Below are 16,206 nucleotides of genomic sequence, written 5' to 3'. Positions count from 1 at the left end.
AATGAGGCCCGCCATGCATTTATGAAAGCACTTCTTTCTAAAGCTCAAATATGTTTTTAGTTTTTTACAGTTCTACGGGAATATACAAATATATGTTAAATATGTTATTTTTATTGATTGTAACAATTATGGGATTGTGCCATGTGTGATAACAGGAGGCAAATTGTTTAATAAGAAACTCGGTTTCCTACTATAGGCAGTTGGCTGCATTGTGATTGTAACGTTGTAACTCCCATGCAGATGTACACGCACGCACCAACATTTTCTATGGGCATAATCATAGAATGACATATAATTTGAGCCTATTTCTTCCTATTCCAAAAAATAAGTGTTAAGCCTACCTGTTTGACAGACACAGTTATGCTTTTCATTGATTTTGGTATAGCCAAATACTCCAATATTGTCGCATGCACTGATTAAATATCTCCGTGTCTGGGAAGGGTTTGGTGTGTTTGGTTAAAACCAGGGCTCGAATTGAGTGAGGGCAACACACCCTTGTTAAAGAAAATGGCAAATACGGATATCTATTGTTTGCTTTAAATAAATGAAACGTATCCAAATGATATCAAGCGTTCTATAACAATGCTTAACTCGGTGATACCGTATGGTAACAACAAGCTATGCCTGGGAAAGACGTGACTCCGATGCATATGGGGATATATTGATTCCTCTCTATGACATTTTGAAGGTGAGCTGCAGCCTATAATATTCGAAGATATATACAAAAAAATGACTTTTCTATTCTGCCCCTAATAATTGAGCTTTTCTCTTCCTGAAAAGAGAAGATGTTTGTTTAAACCCAGGCTCTGGCTATTCGTGAAACGAGGCTAGTAGCAAAGCATCTCTCCCCATTGATTACAGGCGATTAACGTCAACAACCTTAATCGAATATTCAAAAAAGGGTTTCCATAATGAGATATATGCACCGATTTAAAGAAAGTATAAGCGGGAGCTAGACAGCCCACCGTACCGCTTTGTGTACAACGACTCCCATTGTTAGGGCGGAGACAGGTATCTTGTCAGTATCTCTATAATCTTTGTTATCAACCTGCCTGGCTACCCAGACTCCTTGTTCCGATCAAACGCCACGCCACGCCACGCCCACGGACGTTTCTACTCTGCAATGTGAGAAGTATTTGGCGAAGGAGAGAGCAGCGGAAGAATTGAGTTTACCTACTTATCACCCTCACGGCAGTCTAGCAATGCATTCCGCCAAGAGTCGTTCACAATCTTGTCCGGTTCCGGACACAACTAGACCTGGTTTCAAATGTATCAAGAAATTATATTTTTTGTATGTCTAAAACATGAAAATTGTTTAAAGTATACGTTTGTTTAAAAGTCTCAGTCACAAATTACAGGTCCATTAACTCCTATGGTTAAGGAGAGGCTCGTAGAATCATGGCTCTTTCGAGTTTGTTTTCTATCTTTCGCCTGTAGGGGTCCTGCATGCTCTGGGCATTATTGACTCAAATGAACGATATGAGTCGAAAGATTCTTTATTTTGACTGAACGAGTCGAAAAGATTCGAGTCACTAAAAAGAGCCGACCTTCCCAATGCGCTTTATCCTATGGGTATCGAATTACAGATACGTTGGAGATTCACACACAATCACACGATAGGTCCCCCATAAGTTATTCATATTTTTTTTGTCCACATATGGCGCATGTGCTGGACTTTTATTTTCACACGAGGTTCAAGCACAGAGAAAGTGGGTCTACAAAGACCTATGTTTGGAAAGTGTGTTTTAATAATACGATCCTTTAGATGCGTTTTCTCAATTCTTTGAATGAAGTATGAAGCCTTTATTTTTTTTTACAACAGCTTACCTAACAAAGTTGTTCATTGCTGTGATCTTTGTAAATTCAGTTCTATTCACACATCTATGTTGTTAGATCTCATTGACATCAAATTGTTGTTTGAGCTGCCCCTAAAGGTGCTATTCTTTTAGGATAATATATCAATTCTCCAACTGCAACTGTTGAGGATTTTGTAGCCTCAATACAACTAGAAGGAATTGACATTTTAAACTGTAAATGTAATAAAATGTACAGTGCCTTGCGAAAGTATTCGGCCCCCTTGAACTTTGCGACCTTTTGCCACATTTCAGGCTTCAAACATAAAGATATAAAACTGTATTTTTTTTGTGAAGAATCAACAACAAGTGGGACACAATCATGAAGTGGAACGACATTTATTGGATATTTCAAACTTTAACAAATCAGAAACTGAAAAATTGGGCGTGCAAAATTATTCAGCCCCCTTAAGTTAATACTTTGTAGCGCCACCTTTTGCTGCAATTACAGCTGTAAGTCGCTTGGGGTATGCCTCTATCAGTTTTGCACATCGAGAGACAGACATTTTTTCCCATTCCTCCTTGCAAAACAGCTCGAGCTCAGTGAGGTTGGATGGAGAGCATTTGTGAACAGCAGTTTTCAGTTCTTTCCACAGATTCGCGATTGGATTCAGGTCTGGACTTTGACTTGGCCATTCTAACACCTGGATATGTTTATTTTTGAACCATTCCATTGTAGATTTTGCTTTATGTTTTGGATCATTGTCTTGTTGGAAGACAAATCTCCGTCCCAGTCTCAGGTCTTTTGCAGACTCCATCAGGTTTTCTTCCAGAATGGTCCTGTATTTGGCTCCATCCATCTTCCCATCAATTTTAACCATCTTCCCTGTCCCTGCTGAAGAAAAGCAGGCCCAAACCATGATGCTGCCACCACCATGTTTGACAGTGGGGATGGTGTGTTCAGCTGTGTTGCTTTTACGCCAAACATAACGTTTTGCATTGTTGCCAAAAAGTTCAATTTTGGTTTCATCTGACCAGAGCACCTTCTTCCACATGTTTGGTGTGTCTCCCAGGTGGCTTGTGGCAAACTTTAAACAACACTTTTTATGGATATCTTTAAGAAATGGCTTTCTTCTTGCCACTCTTCCATAAAGGCCAGATTTGTGCAATATACGACTGATTGTTGTCCTATGGACAGAGTCTCCCACCTCAGCTGTAGATCTCTGCAGTTCATCCAGAGTGATCATGGGCCTCTTGGCTGCATCTCTGATCAGTCTTCTCCTTGTATGAGCTGAAAGTTTAGACGGACGGCCAGGTCTTGGTAGATTTGCAGTGGTCTGATACTCCTTCCATTTCAATATTATCGCTTGCACAGTGCTCCTTGGGATGTTTAAAGCTTGGGAAATCTTTTTGTATCCAAATCCGGCTTTAAACTTCTTCACAACAGTATCTCGGACCTGCCTGGTGTGTTCCTTGTTCTTCATGATGCTCTCTGCGCTTTTAACGGACCTCTGAGACTATCACAGTGCAGGTGCATTTATACGGAGACTTGATTACACACAGGTGGATTGTATTTATCATCATTAGTCATTTAGGTCAACATTGGATCATTCAGAGATCCTCACTGAACTTCTGGAGAGAGTTTGCTGCACTGAAAGTAAAGGGGCTGAATAATTTTGCACGCCCAATTATTCAGTTTTTGATTTGTTAAAAAAGTTTGAAATATCCAATAAATGTCGTTCCACTTCATGATTGTGTCCCACTTGTTGTTGATTCTTCACAAAAAAATACAGTTTTATATCTTTATGTTTAAAGCCTGAAATGTGGCAAAAGGTCGCAAAGTTCAAGGGGGCCGAATACTTTCGCAAGGCACTATATATGAGACCACTACGTCGAGATGTTACTATTCCCTCTGCTAAAATGTACTGGAATACAGCACTAGGACAAGTGAACTGGAACAAAGTCTTGTTGTTGTCTGGCAAATATTGCATATCTAATAAGGTGAAAGAAGTATCATACACACTCATTCACAGAATCTAGTCATTCTTAAAATCTTCTATGAATCTACATTCAATTATACATAGATTTAAAATAGCTATAGATAACGAATGTGTAATTTGTGGTTGTGACCCAGAAACTCTTGACCATTTATTTTGGGGCTGGTCTTATGTCAGAAGATTTTGGAGTGAGTTAGAAGATTTTATTTGAAAATAAATGACTATTAATGTTAATCTAAGAGACTCTGATAATGTTTTATTTTGATCCAAATGATATGACCCTGGTTTAACTTTCATTGTTAATTTGTTTATTTTTCATGGAAGATTCTTTATCCATAAAATGAAGTGGGCAGAGAACAAACCCCTCTTCACATTATTTAAGATAGAATTTAAATATTATTTTGAAATGATCAGTAAATGTAAAAACAAAAAAAGCAATACGCACCATAAAACGTTTTGACAAATTGAAATGTACTCGATATGTAATACCCCTCTGACTGTTAGGTTTATGTACTTGTCACACCCTGACCATAGTTTACTTTGTATATTTCTATGTTGTGGTTGGTCAGGGTGTGATCTGAGTGGGCATTCTATGTTTCATGTCTAGTTTGTCTAGTTCTATGTTCGGCCTGATATGGTTCTCAATCAGAGGCAGGTGTTCGTCATTGTCTCTGATTGGGAACCATATTTAGGTAGCCTGGGTTTCACTGTGTGTTTGTGGGTGATTGTTCCTGTTTTTGTGTTTGCACCAGACAGGGCTGTTTTGAGTTCTCACGTTTCTTGTTTTTTCGTTAGTTTGTTCATGTATAGTGTCGTCAATAAATTACAATGAACAACCACCACGCTGCGCTTTGGTCCGCCTCTACTTCACAAGGAGAGAACCGTTACAGTACTCTTGTTTCTATATTTCTGTTTTTGTATTTGTTGTGTTCATAATAGAAAATATTATTTTTTTTAAAGTTGAAAAACCAATGATTTAAAAAAATAAAAATCTATATATGTATATTAATATATATATATCAATAAAAAATTAAAATAATTAGATCTCATTGACATGAGGAAATGAGGTGTAAACCCAATATCTCAGTGCAATTCCCATTCCCACCAGCAGATGGAGACAACCCCTTTATTCGCTGTAAACATTTCCCAGCACGACTTACCATAGAGAGACTATATCTGTATCTCTGTGTATTCAGCATTGCATGTGTTACTTGTCCCTGCTGTAACTTGTATCATTTTTGCTTACTTTGTCCTATCAATTGAGCCTACTCATTTCATCACTTCCCTTCCCCATCAGTTTACCATCCAGAGTATCCCCGTAGCCTTGAGGTCTGTCAGTCCTGGGGTTCCTCTGTGGTCACCACTCTGAACGCCCTGCAGTACTCCTTCTCTCTGGTGTTCAGGCCAGACATGGTAGGTTGAATCATAATATAATATATCATATTTCCTGATCAGGTCTGACATAGTACTCTAGGTATTCACTCTCAGATCAGACATGGAAGTTTTATTCATAATAGAATATAATCTCGCCAGATCTGGGACCAGGTTGTAGTACCATTTTCACAACTTGTAATTTTCAGATTCCTTTGCTACCACATCACTATCAACATGTGTCTGCCAGCATTAATCTAGAATGTTAAACATTTAATTGGCTTTCAGTCCTCTCACCAGTCAAAGGTCCCTCCCTCCCAGTTGATGTGTAAAATCTCTTCCTGTACTGTAAGATTAATTACATATTCATGATTCATGGGCCTTTCAGTGGTCTAGGTCAATTTCTTAGAGGAAACCAGTTCAATCAACTCATTCCCATCTAATTTTCTAGGCGTAGACTATGTTCTTCATAACTTTGTCTTATTGTAGGCCTACTTGTAGATATGCCCAGATATCAACGTTGATATTTATTGTCATTTTGATATTGTGAATTAGGAATAATGAAGTACAATTGTGGCCAAAAGTTTTGAGAATGACACAAATATCAATTTTCACAAAGTCTGCTGCCTCAGTTTGTATAATGTCAATTTGCATATACTCCAGAATGTTATGAAGAGTGATCAGATGAATTGCAATTAATTGCAAAGTCCCTCTTTGCCATGCAAATTAACTGAATCCCCAAAATAAATTTCCACTGCATTTCAGCCCTGCCACAAAAGGACCAGCTGACATCATGTCAGTGACTCTCTCGTTAACACAGGTGTGAGTGTTGACGAGGACACGGCTGCAGATTACTCTGTCATGCTGATTGAGTTTGAATAACAGACTGGAAGCTTCAAAAGGAGGGTGGTGCTTGGAATAATTGTTCTTCCTCTGTCAGCCATGGTTACCTGCAAGGAAACACGTGCCGTCATCATTGCTTTGCACAAAAAGGACTTCACAGGCAAAGATATTGCTGCCAATAAGATTGCACCTAAATCAACCATTTATCGGATCATCAAGAACTTCACGGAGAGCGGTTTAATTGTTGTGAAGAAGGCTTCAGGGCGCCCAAGAAAGTCCAGCAAGCACCAGGACCGTCTCCTAAAGTTGATTCAGCTGCGGGATCAGGGCACCACCAGTACAGAGCTTGCTCAGGAATGGCAGCAGGCAGGTGTGAGTGCAACTGCACGCACAGTGAGGCAAAGACTTTTGGAAGATGGGCTGGTGTCAAGAAGGGCAGCAAAGAAGCCACTTCTCTCCAGGAAAAACATCAGGGACAGACTGATATTCTTCAAAAGGTACAGGGATTGTACTGCTGAGGACTGGGGTAAAGACATTTTCTCTGATGAATCCCCTTTCCGATTGTTTGGGGTATCCGGAAAAAGCTTGTCCGGAGAAGACAAGGTGAGCGCTACCATCAGTCCTGTGCCATGCCAACAGTAAATCATCCTGAGGCCAGGAACAGTTTGGTGACGAGCAATGCCTTTTCCAGCATGATGGAGCACCTTGCCATAAGGTAAAAGTGATAACTAAGTGGCTCGGGGAACAAAACATCAATATTTTGGGTCCATGGCCAGGAAACTTCCAGACCTTAATCCCATTGAGAACTTGTGGTCAATCCTCAAGAGGCGGGTGGACAAACAAAACCCCACAAATTCTGACAAACTCCAAGCATTGATTATGCAAGAATGGGCTGCCGTCAGTCAGGATGTGGCCCAGAAGTTAATTGACAGCATGCCAGGTTGGATTGCAGAGGTCTTGAAAAAGAAGGGTCATCACTGATGCATATTGACTCTATGCATCAACTTCATGTAATTGTCAATAAAAGCCTTTGACACTTGTAAAATGCTTGTAATTATACTTCAGTATTCCATAGTAAAATCTGACAAAAATATCTAAAGACACTGAAGCAGCAAACTTTGTGGAAATTAATATTTGTGTCATTCTCAAATCTTTTGGCCACGACTGCACAATTCTATTGAAGTAATTGATAGGCTGCATACTTCTTCAGTTTTAACTTTAACCTTACATCAGACAGCTTATGAGATGTATGAAGTGTCTGGTACTGTAAAAGTGGCTGCATAGCTTATTATTTCTACCTCTTGAAAGGGAGAGAGAGAGACCGAGGGAGGGAGAGAAAGAGACAGAAAGGGGAAGAGGGAGTGACGGAGACAGAGAGACAGAGAGGGGAAGAGGAAGGGGAAGGGGAAAATAGGTATAGTTGGGTGGGAGGTTTCTACAGGACTGAACAGAAAAACCTGGACCTCCAACTTTCTCTCTCCACCGCTCCTCTCTTCTACCGTCTCCTCTCTCCCTCTGTGTGTTGTGTAATGGTGGGGGCTGGGTGCCGGACAGAAGGAGAAGGGCCTTGTTCACAGGATGTGGCAGGACCTGACTGGTTCCTCACAGCCAGCTGACTGTAGCCTGTCTGCAGCTCTGCTCTGGACAACAGGGATGAATGGTGGGAGAGAGGGAGGAAGGGAAAAAAGGGGTGTGGTGCAGAGCGTGAGTTTATTACCCTCATACTGTAGGGATGTACAGTACATACAATGTTTTACAACTCTGTTCAACACTCTCCCTCTTTCCTTCCAACGTATAGTTTTCGTGTCAGCACTAGCAGGATCCATTCTTGAGCATAACTAAAATGCTGACGTTTATTTGTTTTGACCAAACATGAGCATGTCTGTGTGGGAGTGGTGGCAGGAAGCAGGGGGGTTTCACAGTGGAGGCAGGAGACATTCTGGGGAGGAATCACAGTGAAGTGTGGGGTCAGGCCAGAGTGCTGGGCAGGTGGGAAGAGAGGGGGAGTGGGGGTCTCTGTAAGGAGAGGGGAAGGTTGTTAAGCGTGTGTTAGCCATAAAAGGGCATTTGTGAGATCACACTCCTACACGCACCCCATCACCCCCTCTGTTTCCTTCCCCAGATGTGTCAGCACAATCCAATGAGATGACAGCTTCTTCACAGTGAGAGGTTTGAAGTGTGCTCAAAGGGGCATATTAATACTTTTGTTTTGCTAGAATAAAACCTGGTTACATAATGCATTCCAGAATAAATTTGGGCTGTATTTTGATGTGAGTAGTGTTTTCCCAAGGCCGGTTTCAGACAAGGAAATGTATTCTTATTTGGAAGCAGATCTTATAGGGTTTACACCTTTCTCACAATCAGGTGTCTTATTGAATTCCCCATATGACAATGACCTCACCTGGTCTAAAGGTGAAATGACATACAGACAAACCATGGCTCAGTCTGTAGTAACACTCGGTTAAGCTGGCTAATGTTAACCCGAATCATGTATAGCAGTGACAGATAGCCTAGGTCCTGCCTCTCAACAGACTAGGTCATATGTCAATTAGATCCTCTCGACACACTCAACTTTTCCATGACTGGAAAACAATTGGGAGAACCAAGAATAGTGATGGAAGACTATAGATGTTATATAGTGCAATGGCTTTGATTGAAGGTCAAACATTGAACCAAACCAAATGACCATGACCAAGGATCCACTCAGTGGCCTTCCCATTACTTGGCATTCCTGTGTGAGCTGTTACAGTAGCCTCTGCCAAGGCTAAGCTAAAGCCAGCCTTAGCCTTTCTACATTTGTTTTCCCCCTGAATGCTCACTCCGCTCCAGCGGTGGAACACCATATGGTTCATCTTAACCTTATTAGGAAATAAGGTTAGAGAATGGAACGGATTGTTTGGTTGTTTCTTGAAAGATTCCGACCAAGAAATACGATCCTACCATCACTCCCTTTTCCTCTGCTTTCATGTGATATTTAATGGTACTGACATGGACTCTGTTCAGGCTTTTGGATTGATTGTTAACCAAACACGTCAGGGCCAGCATGCTGGAATATAGAAGAAGCTGCACCTCAGAAATTCAATGTGTGGATATTAGCTCATGTATGTATACGAGACACTGCACCACACATTAACGAGCCACTGTCTGTGTTAAATGCATCCATATAAGTTGGTTTCAGATGGTTACTGTTTAAACTTTGCCAGTAGCCCTGCATAAGCAATTTCCTTTGGGATCTTTGTGCTCTGCCTAAAATAAAAGGTAACCCTTTACATTAGGTTGCTTTTATACCTGTGTGGTAACACTGTAATTACTAGTAAGAACATTCTCTGCTTGTTATCTCCTTCATATAAAACTTTCAGGCATCTATAGATTGAATGTGGGCCCTATTCACTGTCGGTCTGTATTTCACTGGGACCAGCAGTTCCATCTGTTCAAACAGAGCCTCGGTGACATCTCCCCACCTCCCCAGTAACCCAACCCGTCTCCACTCCAGCTGTCAAAAATAATAATAATAGAAAAGTAGCATTCACAGACATTTACTTCAAGCAGCTGTGCAAACCACCGATCTATCAGAGAGACAGTCAGCAAGTCAGCGCGGTCTAATGCATCTAGTCTGTCTGTGGGGGGGGGGGGGGGGGGGGGGGGGGCATGTGGCGGGCCAACTCATAAACCCACTGACTCAACCCAACTCTTTTGATGAATCGATATTTCTCTGGCACTTAATGAGGTTCCGGTCTTACATTCACAGATCTATCGCTCTCTCCACTCAATTATGAACCATACTGTATTTGTAGAGGCTGATAGTATTGAAAGGAGGAGGTGCGGTTATTTAGAACTTTCTATGACGAAAATGGCCAAAGATATACAGGTAACTGCCAAAATAAAGGAAATACCAACATCAAGTGTCTTAATAGGGTGTTGGGCACCACGAGCCACTAGAACCACCAGAACAGCTTCAATGTGCCTTCGCATAGATTCTACAAATTCCTGGAAATCTATTAAAGGGATGCAACATCTTCCATGGGAAATTCCATAATTTGGTGTTGATGGTGGTGGAAAACGCTGTCTCAGGCACCGCTACAGAATCTCCCATAAGTGTTCAATTGGGTTGAGATCTGGTGACTGAGACACATGCACACATCATTTAAACCCTCTATGCTCATTTAAGACCCCTCTTTCAAAGTCACTGAGATCTCTTCTTCTAGCCATGATAACCAAAGTAATGGGCAACTGGGCATTTTTATACACAATGGCATTTTTTGATAAAATGGCGCCCGGAGAAGAAGGCTGACGTTTTCCGTGTCCCCAACCGATTGTGTTTCTTTGTTCGTTTATTTGCGTTGTTTGTAACTTGTGTTTTTACTTATTTTGTACATAATGTTGCTGCTACCGTCTCTCATGACCGAAAGTAACTTCTGGACATCAGGACTGTGATTACTCACCACGGACTGGCAGAATCCTTTTTTTCCTTTAACGTCTGACGAGCCCAACGCGAGTTATATACTGCTTTCTCGGGAACAGGCCCAGATCCCCGTGATTTGCGTGAAGAGGAGGTGGAGAAAAAGGGGCCAGAGGGCGGGCTACCTTCTAAGAATTCGTAGGGAATCAAATAAACCTCCACTTCCTTCCATTCTGTTAACAAACGTGCAATCTTTGGAGAATAAAATCGATGACCTACGCGGAAGATTAAACTACCAACGGGACATTCAAAACTGTAATATCTTATGCTTCACAGAGTCGTGGCTGAACGACGACACTATCAACATACAGCTGGCTGGTTATACGCTGCACCGGCAGGATAGAACAGCGGCGTCTGGTAACACAAGGGGCGGCGGACTATGTATTTTTATAAATAACAGCTGGTGCACGATATCTAATGAAGTCTCAAGCTATTGCTCGCCTGAGGTAGAGTATCTCATGATAAGCTGTAGACCACACTATCTACCTAGAGAGTTTTTCGTAACAGTTTACATACACCACAGTCAGAGGCTGGCACTAAGACAGCATTTAATGAGCTGTATTCCGCCATAAGAAAACAAGAAAACGCTCACCCAGAGGTGGCGCTCCTAGTAGCCGGGGACTTTAAAGCAGGGAAACTTAAATCCTTTTTACCAAATTTCTATCAGCATGTGAAATGTGCATAAGACTCCTGAACATATAATCAAATGGCTACCAAGACTATTTGCATTTTTTAAAACTGCATTGTTGGTTAGGGGCTCGTAAGTAAGCATTTCGTTATAAGGTTACCTATTGTATTCGGCGCATGTGACTAATAAAATTTTATGTGATTTGATTGATTTGAGTGATTTGATTTTAATGTTTTGATTACTTAATTAACTCAGGAACCACACCTGTGTGGAAGCAGCTGCTTTCAATATACTTTGTCTCCTTCATTTACTTGTGTGTTTCCTTTATTTTGGTAGTTACTCGTATGTTCACTCTGGTTTGAATTGACACCAGCTAGACTCCTCTACTGCTTACAGACAGCTTAGTACAGTCAGTATAGCGGGCGTAACGTCCAGATCTGGTTTCTTAAGTCAGACAGTAATTGGTAGTTCTTTTAACACTTTTTAACACCTGTAGACAGTCTAGTCTGCTGTCTGGTGACTCACCCCATCTACCCCAGACAGTGAATCAGAAAGTGACTACAACTGACGATAGACAGACGGACAGAGGCCTTACCTTCTATTGCTCAATGTGTTGTTGACTATAGGCCTGTGCCTGGTGCAGTGTTTGTTGTGATGATGTTATCAGGTATGCGACTTCTCTCCCGTTCTAGAACGCTCTTCCTCAACCTGTGATGCATCATGAACACCTCACTCAGATGTGAAGTGCAATTAGTACCTCTCTGTCTGTCGGTCGACTGAACAAATTATGGGCCTTGAACAAATGACCAGGTGTGCCTAGTGCGGATGTGGTCTGACGTCATACAGCTGATCGTCATGGACATCAGGTGCGGGTTCTGCTCATTCTAGGCCTCAGCAAGGTTGTGAAGCGGGGCTGAATCATTCCTGTTCCCAGAACACAGCACAACAGAAGAAGGGATAGTCAGTCGGCCTATGGTATAAACCCCACGGTGCCAACACACACACCGTGCCAGGGAAAGCATGCTAGGAATGTTCCAGTCAGGTTTATGAATGCAGCGCTACAAAAGAAAGGCTTTAGAGAGCCAACACTCTTCTTACGTGAGGTGTACTGTGATTCCAATGCTAGAAATGCCCAAACAAAGCCCAATCTAAGAAGCTTTCCCAGCAAAGGCTACTGCTTTTTTTTCAGGAATACATGATGTATGAACAGAACAGTATAGTGGACAGGGGTGGAAGTTTTTGACTGAATATTTCACTCAATACGTTTCTTCGAAATGGAACGCTGACCTACATTGGGGGTTTCCCGTACAAAGCAGCAATAATCCAAGTGTACAGGAGTAGTAGTTAAACATGGCATTTCATTGCAACCACCAGCAAATATTGGTCAACTTCTCAATCAATTCACCAACAGTGAATCCAGTATCTTAGGTACAGTACAGAAGGGTGAAGGGAGGGGGCACAGAGAGCCCTCAAGCCTTTGATTTATTTTGTGTGAAAGGCTCACTCTACTTCCACTCAAATTTGCACCTGTGTGATGACAGATGGAGACAGTGTTTTTCCCAATTAGGGCCTAGCTGAGAGCAAACACTCTCAGATCTCATGGCTCTGAGCTATATAACCTTTTGAGCTAGAGTGTCGAGTCAGCTGTTCAGCTCTTTACTGCTGGCTGACACTGAACTTAATGCTAGGAACTGGAGCTGTGAGGTCATATGAAATATGCGGATGTCAGGCATGGTTATCAATCACACCTGTATTAATATGAGATATTGTACTTCTAGTACTGTTACTGTGTGAATTATGACTTTTTTGGTAAAAACAGTAGTTATCTGATTGTTTCAGTAGTAATAATTCAAGTATCATCAGCCACCCCCCCAACCCTGTTAATGACAGTATGATTGTAGTGCCAGTATGACTTGATTTCCATGACGGTGTGTGTGGAGAGGAGAGGATATTACAGTGTTGGTTGGTGTGTGTGTGCCCAGACTAAGTCTGTGCTGAGAGAGCCAACCTTATGAGAGAGACAGCTGTATGATGTATATTCCAGACCCTGCGGCCCTGTGTCTCCACAGCCGTCTGTCTGTCTGCTTTCCTGTAATTCCCCTACTCCCCAAACACTACTCCCTCACTCTCTCCTAGCCCTACCCCCTCTTTCACTCTCTTCTTCTCCTCCTTCCCCTACTCCCCAGACCATACTCCTTCACGCTCCTCTAGCCCACAAGGCATGGAGTCTCCATAGTTCTATATCCTCTCTTTCTCTCTCTGTCTCTCTCGCTCCTATTATTTTTAGTTTTCTTCCTTTTCTTCTCAGACTCCTTCAGGCATGAAGGTGCTCTCTATAGGCCCAGATCTATGTCCCCTCTTCTCAGTTTTACTCCATCTCCCTACTCTTTCTCGAAATCTCCGTCTCCCTCCATCCCTCCCTCCTGACTGTATATCCAGAGCCAGCAGAGTACAGCACATTCTGTTTCCCAAGAGTGAGTTGAGAAGGAGTGGAGGTGCAACTTGGTGATGTTTGCGGGCTTGTGAGTGGCTTGGAGTGTTACGGTGTTTGAACCTGTGCTCATCCCTCTGTTTTACTTACTCACTCTCACCTTGATAACCTAGCCTGATGGAACCAGCCAGATTGCTGCGTTTACCATTCTATTTCACATCTCTCTCTCTCTCTCTCGCTCTCTTTGTTGTTTCAGGTGCTGTGTAACAGCTCAGGGACATGCGTCCCCTTGTGCGATGCAGGAGTTATCCAGGGATTGAAGACGGTCCTGATTGTCTACGTCGAAAGCATCTGTAGGTTTGAGAGCCTGTCCCTCTGTGGGAAGATCCTCTACCCTCTCAGACTTCATACAACTTTTTCCTTATGTTACAAATGGGAACACTTTGCTCTGGAAAAAAATGCTTAATAGTTTGCCTGATTGATATACTGTGATGGACATTTTTTCTACAACTCCAATGGAAAGACTTTGGAACAAAGAGCCCTATACATACAGTGGGGCAAAAAAAGTATTTAGTCAGCCACCAATTGTGCAAGTTCTCCCACTTAAAAAGATGAGAGAGGCCTGTATTTTCATCATAGGTACACTTCAACTATGACAGACAAAATAAGGAATAAAAATCCAGAAAATCACATTGTAGGATTTTTAATGAATTTATTTGCAAATTATGGTGGAAAATAAGTATTTGGTCACCAACAAACAAGCAAGATTTCTGGCTCTCACAGACCTGTAACTTCTTCTTTAAGAGGCTCCTCTGTCCTCCATTTGTTACCTGTATTAATGGCACCTGTTTGAACTTGCTATCAGTATAAAAGACACCTGTCCACAACCTCAAACAGTCACACTCCAAACTCCACAATGGCCAAGACCAAAGAGCTGTCAAGGGACACCAGAAACAAAATTGTAGACCTGCACCGGGCTGGGAAGACTGAATCTGCAATAGGTAAGCAGCTTGGTTTGAAGAAATCAACTGTGGGAGGAATTATTAGGAAATGGAAGACATACAAGACCACTGATAATCTCCCTCGATCTGGGGCTCCACGCAAGATCTCACCCCGTGGGGTCAAAACGATCACAAGAACGGTGAGCAAAAATCCCAGAACCACACGGGGGGACCTAGTGAATGACCTGCAGAGAGCTGGGACCAAAGTAACAACGCCTACCATCAATAACACACTACGCCGCCAGGGACTCAAATCCTGCAGTGCCAGACGTGTCCCCCTGCTTAAGCCAGTACATGTCCAGGCCTGTCTGAAGTTTGCTAGAGAGCATTTGGATGATCCAGAAGAAGATTGGGAGAATGTCATATGGTCAGATGAAACCAAAATATAACTTTTTGGTAAAACTCAACTCGTTGTGTTTGGAGGACAATGCTGACTCCAGTCACCTTTTCTAACTCGTAAGAAGCTGAGTTGCATCCAAAGAACAAAATACCTACTGTGAAGCATGGGGGTGGAAACATCATGCTTTGGGGCTGTTGTTCTGCAAAGGGACCAGGACGACTGATCAGTGTAAAGGAAAGAATGAATGTGGCCATGTATCATGAGATTTTGAGTGAAAACCTCCTTCCATCAGCAAGGGCATTGAAGATGAAACGTGGCTGGGTCTTTCAGCATGACAATGATCCCAAACACACCGCCCGGACAACGAAGGAGTGGCTTCTTAAGAAGCATATCAAGGTCCTGGAGTGGCCTAGCCAGTCTCCAGATCTCAACCCCATAGAAAATCTTTGGAGGAGTTGAAAGTCCATGTTACCCAGCAACAGCCCCAAAACATCACTGCTCTAGAGGAGATCTGCATGTAGGAATGGGCCAAAATACCAGCAACAGTGTGTGAAAACCTTGTGAAGACTTACAGAAAACGTAAAGTATTGAGATAAACTTTTGTTATTGACCAAATACTTATTTTCCACCATAATTTGGAAATAAATTCATTAAAAATCCTACAATGTGATTTTCTGGATTTTTTTTCTCATTTTGTCTGTCATAGTTGAAGTGTACTTATGATGAAAATTACAGGCCTCTCTCATCTTTTTAAGTGGGAGAACTTGCACAATTGGTGGTTGACTAAATACTTTTTTGCCCCACTGTAGTTACTACGTAAAGATGCTTTGGATACGTGGAATGTGTTATGTAATGTCACTTTCATTTATGGTACAGAGAACAGTGTGAAGAAATACAAAATATATGTAGCTATAGCTGACTCGAGTGAGGTGTTGGTGTAGGCTAACTACCATTGAATTAATCAAGCTATTACACAACCTCAGCTTTCTGGTTTTGAATTAAAACTGATAAAGAGGAACAGAGAGAACACACCAAAACATTATGTCAAAGACAGAACAGTGGAACCAGCTGTTTATTATAGCTGTGTAGTGATAAAGCAGCTGTCATTGTGAGAGAGAAACCCAGTATAATGACAGATGCAAGAAAGCATATTAGTATTTCTATAACCATGCCACGTAGTACTATCAATGAACAACATCAGGTATAATGAGGGAAATCTTTGAAAAGTTTTATGCACATTTAATTAATACTCTTGCCGGAATGAAAAGGACGAGCTCTGTCTTCAGAGTTGTGGAAGGATAGGTTTTATTTCGGCCGTACTCTTTGACATTGTGTTTTACTTG

General features: G+C 41.9%; 1 protein-coding gene across 1 annotated transcript; it reads left to right on the top strand.

Moving 5' to 3' along the window:
• The first annotated feature begins 491 nt into the window (after window positions 1-491).
• On the top strand, window positions 492-14,027 carry LOC149979523 (UDP-N-acetylglucosamine transferase subunit ALG14-like). Its single transcript, XM_090189047.1, has 3 exons — window positions 492-695; window positions 5,088-5,203; window positions 13,779-14,027. The coding sequence occupies exons 1-3, from the start codon at window positions 605-607 to the stop codon at window positions 13,986-13,988; spliced, it is 417 nt and encodes a 138-aa protein (XP_090045173.1). The 5' UTR covers window positions 492-604; the 3' UTR covers window positions 13,989-14,027.
• Window positions 14,028-16,206: the final 2,179 nt, after the last annotated feature.

Source organism: Oncorhynchus mykiss, chromosome 11 (assembly GCF_057628025.1).
Source record: "Oncorhynchus mykiss isolate SJ-2025 chromosome 11, ASM5762802v1, whole genome shotgun sequence".
NCBI lineage: Eukaryota > Metazoa > Chordata > Actinopteri > Salmoniformes > Salmonidae > Oncorhynchus > Oncorhynchus mykiss.
Note: the sequence above shows the minus strand (reverse complement) of the source record. Positions and strands in the feature narration are given on the sequence as shown.